Here is a 7,660-nt window from a genome sequence, read left to right as displayed (position 1 = left end):
CACAAGAGGAGAAAATTTGCCAGGCCATAGGATCTTATACCCAAGAGATTGGGTTAGATACACCATCTATGTCCTCTCTCCCATATCTTATGGGAAATTTTAAAATCCATAAAATGAATTTCAGATGGATCACTAATGCGCATAATTGTGTATTTACTTCTGCTACAACCATAATCACTAAATTACTCAAAGGACTAATACAAGGGTTTATAGAGTACACCGAAACTATACATAAAAAGATACAATTGTTTTCTGGAACACAAACTAATGGATATTAGATGATTAATAATCAATATGATTTTTTGATTAATCTACCAAAGCGTATTACAAACATTCATTCCTTTGATATAACATCTTGTTATGAGGCTATCCCTCATAAAGGCATGCATGGTCTGCTCGAGGTGTTAGACAACATTGCTAAACTCATAAAAAATATGAAATATCTTGGATTTAAGAAATGCCGCAGACAAATTGTGCTTACCAAAAAGAAAAGAGAAGTGGTCTGGACATTTGAGTATTTACATAACATCAATGAGTTTGTTCTTGATAATTGCTTTACAAAATTAGGCACACATATTTATCTCCAGGAGAAGGGTATACCAATGGGATATAATTGTTCACCATTATGGTGTAATCTATATTTAGCATGGTGTGAAATTGGATACATAAAAAAGCTATCTCGGCTTACACAATTTGATATAATGAAGGCATTCTTATATTCATGGAGGTATATGGATGATTTTCTATTTGTTAATAATCCATTTATTTCGCAATGTTTAAATCACCAAAAACCCTTGTCCCAAGAGGACCCCTTTACAATTTACCCTTTGGACATTATTAGGATTAAAGCCACACACAAGAAAAACCAATTCACATATTTAAATACACATATCCAATTGTGCGATTCAATTGAAGGAGAGTATGTAACATACACCGCATGGAAAACAGATAAGTTACCATGCCCTAATGTGTCGTTCATTCATGCAGCCAGTAATAATCGGCCAAAAAAGATGGCATACAATGTATGCATATAACAAGTTCTTCCCATACTATATAATGCATCCCAAGAATCATATGTGGTAACACATTTAAATAAACTAAACTCTATGTTTGTAGAAAATGGGTTCAAAAAAGAGAAGATAATTACATGTATTACTAATTTCATCGAGGGAAATCAATTCCCAAGCATAAGATTTACCATCAATACCTTAAAACAAAGAATTGGTAGAGGATAGGTCCACTTGGTGGCCTATCCTCCCCCAAGTGCACCTTTCCTCAGGAATTGGGGAGTGCCACACACACACACACACACAATTTAAGGATCATAACCAACACACTGGGATAGTACACACATCCACCCCTCTCAATTCCCAACCCACACACCCATGCTTATAGGGTCAATCCCTCGCTCTAGGATCAACACTCTATACTGTATTTTTTAAGAGCTGCTCCTTGCTTACCATACTCGACTCAATTCCTGCTTATGTGAAGTATAAACACATCTTATGAGACACACACACACACACACACACACACACACACGCAATAAGACGACAAACACGGGGAGATATTATGAACACACAACCACACAACACACGTGCTCACATGTTACCAAAGGTTTTTTCTAAAAATGACACAAGCAACAACATCATTGACGGATGATTGATAGAAAAAAGGATATCTCAAAAGCAGGACGAGATGATGGATTTCAAAGCCAGAAACCCCTTTTTTTTGTGTATGATGGATTTCAAAGCCAGAAACCGCCCCCTTTTTTTTGCTTATGGCATAGACAAGCCCCTTAATTTGTAATTTATTTGGTAACTTGGCCTCCATATGCGTGTAAGAATCTTTGAGTGTATCAGGTTTTCATTGACATGGAATATAAAAACACTACAAAAATGCAAAATAAACTTGTTTTTATTCACTGAGTACACGGACCCAAAGATAATCACCGGCACAACTACAATGTAATGGCTAAAAACGTTCACTCTACATTAATTGGCTCACTCATGAAAGAGATGTTAACTTGTGCTATATCAATTTGTAAATTGATAATATGAATTGATGCCACTCATGCAAGTCGTAATTATAAGGCCAGCGAACCCCTTTAGGTTTTTAGTTTTCATTTGCAAATATTGGCATGGACAAGCCATGAGAATTTTAATGTTGTTATGTAACCTGGTTCGAAGCTGGTATACCTTGATTCCTCCCAACCCCAAGTAATCCGGTGTTAAAAGAAAGAGTACAAAAGGGGATACCTACACGTAAACTGAGTAAGGTTTAAAACACCACATTTTCCTATCGCAAATGGCTAATTGGCCAGTATATACATAGAAAAATGTTTTATTATATATAAAGGCTGAAAAAAAACCAACTTGCATAACAACTTGCGGTATTAGATGAGCCGAATGCCAAAACTGGCAAAGTAGTAGAGACTGGATTTTAAGGCACCGTTCAACAAGCTTGGTATAAAACAGGACCAGCACATCAATTTTCGGATGCACCCTTTTGCAAGCTTTTTCGTTGAGGCAGCAAGCTTGGAAGAGTTTTGCTATTATCAGCAAACCATAGTGATATTCACAACTCGATTTCTCTCTCTCTCTCTCTCTCTCTCTCTCTCTCTCACACACACACACACACACACACACACACACACACACACACACACAGAAGCCAAGGCTACATGGATCTATTCAGAACTCGTTGTCTCTCTCTCTCTCTCTCTCTCTCTCTCTCTCTCTCACACACACACACACACACACACACACACACACACACACACACACACACACACACACACACACAAGCCAAGGCTGCATGGCAAACAACACACGCACACACACACACGGTACCGATACCAGGTAATACGGACAACCATCCGCTACAAGGGATAACGCAAGCAACGACAACTCACTCCAAGGAAAAATGCTGCGGATTATCCGGTTGTGCAACACACCAAGGTGAAAACTGAGTTTTTTGGTACTGTGTCAAATTAATTGCCGAGGAGAGCATGCACTTGAATAGGGAGAAAAATAACGGAGCCATAAGGCACATTTTGCGATTCGCGAAAAAGCGTCTATGTACTGTTGGAATTCCATATTAAAACACATGTGTTTAAAGCACTATATACACAAAACACATGCATACACACTCCATGTATTTGTGGAACAACCATGGTACGATGTCTACACACACACACACACACACACTTATGAAAGAGTATAAGAGACAACATTACACTTAGGATGGTACTCACCAACATGCTCATGGCCGGACAAGCACATGCAAGCATATGCATATTATAAACAGAGTAACAAAAGAAAAGGTATTAAGCAAAAAATTCCTTTTTTTGATAGCATGTCTGGAGCAGTATCAATACCATAACGAGGGTACCGATTTCAAGTGGTGAATTACCTTGAGCACTAAGTGAGAAGGAGGAGCACTACAGATGGCTACTACAAGCAAGCACCAGGTGATTTGATACAGAAAGCCTCAAATACAATTATGTGTAAGCACTAATAGAAAAAATGAAAAGTCTTTCTTATCAGTTTTTTGAATACTATTTAGCATAAAAATATATCAAAAATGTATACGACAGCCTCCTGTGAGGACAAATGTCATTTTGTAAGACTGGATATTTTTGAAAAAATTAAGGTCGTACAAACAGAATGTCGCCAAAATTCTCACAAATTAAGTATACGTATAAAGTACCGTGCTGACTTGTAAACCATAAAGATAAGGGTGCCCCTAAAGCAACATCTAGTGTAGTATCTAAGAATGCTAAACATGTGTAACCATTTACTTTTTTTAATAAAAAAGAAAATCTAGCATCAATGATTGAAAAAGGGGGTATACGACAACCTCCTGTGAGAACAGATGTCATCGTGTAAGAAAGTTTTTTTTTAACAAAGAAAGGTTTTACAAGCAGGATGCTGCCAAAATACTCACAGATTAAATATACTTAGAAAGTATCATGCGGATGTATGAACCATAGAGATAAGGATACACACAAGGCAACAACTCGTGTAAGAAGTAAGAATGATGAACTCAGGCGTGTAACCATTGGTTTTTTTTTTTTATTACTACCTAGCATTAAGAGGTGTGAAAGAAGGTATATGCCAACTTCCTTTGTGCATAGATGTCATATAATACTGCTAAATTATGGATTTGTTAGTGAGAGTTTTGAGTACAACTGCTTTTATAAACATGGAAGGTTTTTCCTTAGTTACTTTTCCTATTACTACTAGCTCTGGGATTATGAAATTTTAAACCATCAGGCACCTTTAACAATTTCCTCTCTAGGGTTATTGTGTAGTATTCCCACGGACATTGTTGAGCAGTGTGAAACTTTAGCCTTACACTCCAAGCACCTTTTGGCACAAGATGTTCTCTTCGAGCTCAAACAAGTCAAATTATCTGATGTAATGGTAAAAAATTCTCAAGATCTTCAATCATTGCTCGCACCAAGGGACTCTCTCTTCTGGACAGGGCTAAGGATCAAAAACGGTTTCTGAGAAACTGTTGGAATTCATATAGACCCTTTCTTAAATGCCAGTGAAAAAGGGTGGATCCAAACTCTAGTTGTTCCTGTTCAATCATCTGGTTTGATCAGTTTTTGTGGAACGTATTCCATAATTTACCAAGGTTTGTGCAATTTTCATTGGGACCCTCCCAGGTTTATGCCTTTATTGCATGGGTTTCTTCGTTTCCAATTGAATTAAGGCATGCGGTAATCATCTATTACCAGTTTCATGAACACATGCTAGAAGCAACTAAAGGATTGGTCCTATACACACCTGGCCTGGGATGCCACTTCTTCAAAAGCTAGTCGAACCTCCCAAAGGCAAGGAGCAATTGAAGAAGATCACACACACACACCAAGCAGCATGGCGTCAACAAGCAAGAAGCCAAGGCAATTCAGAGGATCTGAAGAGTATAGGGATACTCCCAAGCACTTGAATACCCAAATTCCGAAGACGAGGTACGTCTACTTATCACAAGAAATAATGGATTATTACATTTTGACCACAATGTTAAGATGCATGGAAGATTTGTTCACATATTGTTTTGTAACAAATTTATGGACTTTATTAATCCTCATAAGTTTTTTCAAACGTTGATAAATTATTTTCGCATAATAAAGACCACAAATCTCCCTTCCCATTCCCTTCATGCTCGTGCTTGCTTTTCTTCGTGTGGTGTCTACGAAGCTCATCATGGCGACCACCTCTTGCAATAATGGGTGCACCCACCATTCTTCGAAAACTAATGAATAGCTGTGGTGATAGAAAGGACCCAACACACCACAGAGAGAGAGAGAGAGAGAGAGAGAGAGAGAGAGAGAGAGAGAGAGAGAGAGAGAGAGAGAGCTATAAGAGAGAGTGAACAAATAAGATTTGTAAGAGAGAAAGAGAGGCAAAAAGAGTAAACAAGGTGGTCACTAACTTGTCAATGGGGGGGGGGGGGGGGGGGGGGGGGGAGAGAGAGAGAGAGAGAACTCTAGCAGCAAACCTTGTCTTCCTTCCTACCAAGCTCGTCTCTACTTGAGTCTCCTTGCGTTGTTGCTATTGGCAATGCTTTTTTAACCTAGGCACGATTTTTATTTCACGCATGGCTCAAAAGATACCCAAAAGCAGCATTTGAAAATAGCTTCAAAAAGCCTAAAAATTGTGTACAACATTTCACAGGCTCCATGCCTATATCACTCGCAGCTACAAGCAAGCGGTACTGACAACTCCTAGCCCATTGATGCGCATGCCGCAGCTACAAGCAAAAGCGATGAGCAATGGCTGGTATAAAGAGAAACGGAAGTGTAGAGAGGAAGTGTCTGTTCCTTATGCGAAGCCATGGAGAGGTCACAAATGCATTGAGATTTTTGCGTGATAGAGAGAGGGATTGATATTATTGAAGCACATCTCCTTAGATTCCACTTAGTCTTGATTTTCCAGCTTTGTGGCCAAAAAGTTTCAGAAGTAGCAAGGCACAAATTTCAAGTGTGAGGGGTGAAGGTGTTAATGGATAGACAATTGGGAGCTGCTACAGCTTTTGGAGCAATACCCTAAACTGGATGGAGCCACGTCGGCACTTGTGCTTTGTTAGTAGCGAGCGCCCTCTAGGCCACTTCTAAGAAGTGCTCGAAAAATATCATGAGCCAATTCAAGTTGCCAATCAAGGATAGGGTCTTCAACTCAAATCAAAGCACTTGAATGGATAACTTTTGAAATCAAGATTGGATTCGGAACCCGATTAAACTACTCATACTCCAATTCATATGAGGAGGTTACATAGTGGAACAAAAGAACCTTTGTTATATTATAAGGAGGCCCCGGCCCCGGTCCCATTAAATGCAGTCTGTCACGCTTTGACCCCGAGCTATGTATAAAAGAAGGAAGCCTCACTCGGCTGGAACGTACTACGTAGTGCACTACTCTACTCCAGAAGCAATTCGCAACCTTAGATCAATGGAAAGCCTCAAAGTACAGGTCCTGTTGTGCTGGCGGCTCTCGTGGCCTTCGCCCTTCATGGGCCTCACCTCCTGCAAGTGCAGAGTAAGTGCCTTTATTTGTTCTTTGTTCGCCCATGCCCCTTATATCACTCTCTCAGCACTTGGACCTAACTGGATTCCTGGAATATATACACTGCAGGGGCGTGTTTCGCCAGCGCACAACAGTGCAACCTGGTGGTGTAGGGACCCTTGATTTCGCCTGTGTACGCGCCCATTCTGGCCTGCATCACGACGTGCGCTAACAATCTGCCCACCGACCCCAATGCCGTCCACATCTGCTGTGCACCGGCCACGCCAGGTGCCTCCACCGCCCGTTGCTCCTGCTACAGACCCCCCTCCATCCCCTGCTAGTTGTGGCCTCCTCAGTGCATGTGGTCTCTCGCTCGCCCTCCTACTAACTACATGAGCTCGAGAGCATACTAGTATTGTATCTATCTGGCTTGTGCACTTGCAAATCTTAATATGCATGGCCTGATTGTGTTTGCCACGTTGCCCTCTGTGTGTGTGTGTGTGTGTGTAACGACTCTGTCTGTGGCCCATCTGGCTGGCTAGGTGCTTTGTACAACTTGAACTTGAGCTGGGTAGAAAATACATCTAAATTTAAACTTCTTTTGGGGATGTCCTTCTATGTTTATGAAAAACGCATTGAATTCATGAATTCAGAGAGAGAGAGAGAGAGAGAGAGAGATAGATAGATAGATTTTATTATCGTCCTCGGAGGTCAAATATGACCTATGGGACCAAAGTTACATGTGATGTAGTACGTGTACGGCTGATGAGTGACTCTCGATGCTCCAAAATTGTAGTGATGAGAGTCGCAATGGAGAGCCCACACTTTGGCTGGGAGAGGAAAGTGTGTAGGTCTAAGTTATGGCTGAAAATGTGAGAGAAGCAAGTTCGGATGTGATCAAAAGCTGACCACTCTAGTAGTGTGTGGTACTTAGACTCTTGAACTTGCAGTGAGCATAATGTGCACAATCGATTTGACTCTTCTCCATTTCCCCAACGCCCTATCTCGCATCGAAGGAAATGGGAGCTAAGCCGAATTGCTGCGATAGTGCGTATCGCAGACAAGGGAATAGGCTCAAGCATGTAAGTGTGAGTACGGTTTCCTCTCTCAGCGAAGAACATGGTTTTGTAGTTGGGGGCAATATA

The 7,660-nt window shown here is 40.6% G+C and overlaps 1 protein-coding gene across 1 annotated transcript; it reads right to left on the bottom strand.

Moving 5' to 3' along the window:
* Positions 1–6,458: 6,458 nt before the first annotated feature.
* LOC147430486 (uncharacterized) lies at positions 6,459–7,081 on the bottom strand. Its single transcript, XM_086494543.1, is given in 2 exon segments — positions 6,459–6,626; positions 6,629–7,081. Coding segments are annotated over 2 exon segments (585 nt in total). The 5' UTR covers positions 7,046–7,081.
* Between the last annotated feature and the right edge of the window lie 579 nt (positions 7,082–7,660).

This window comes from Adiantum capillus-veneris, chromosome 21 (assembly GCF_014529385.1).
Source record: "Adiantum capillus-veneris isolate H3 chromosome 21, ASM1452938v2, whole genome shotgun sequence".
Lineage (NCBI taxonomy): Eukaryota > Viridiplantae > Streptophyta > Polypodiopsida > Polypodiales > Pteridaceae > Adiantum > Adiantum capillus-veneris.
The sequence above is the reverse complement of the archived record's forward strand: the minus strand, read 5'-3'. Positions and strand labels throughout refer to the sequence as shown.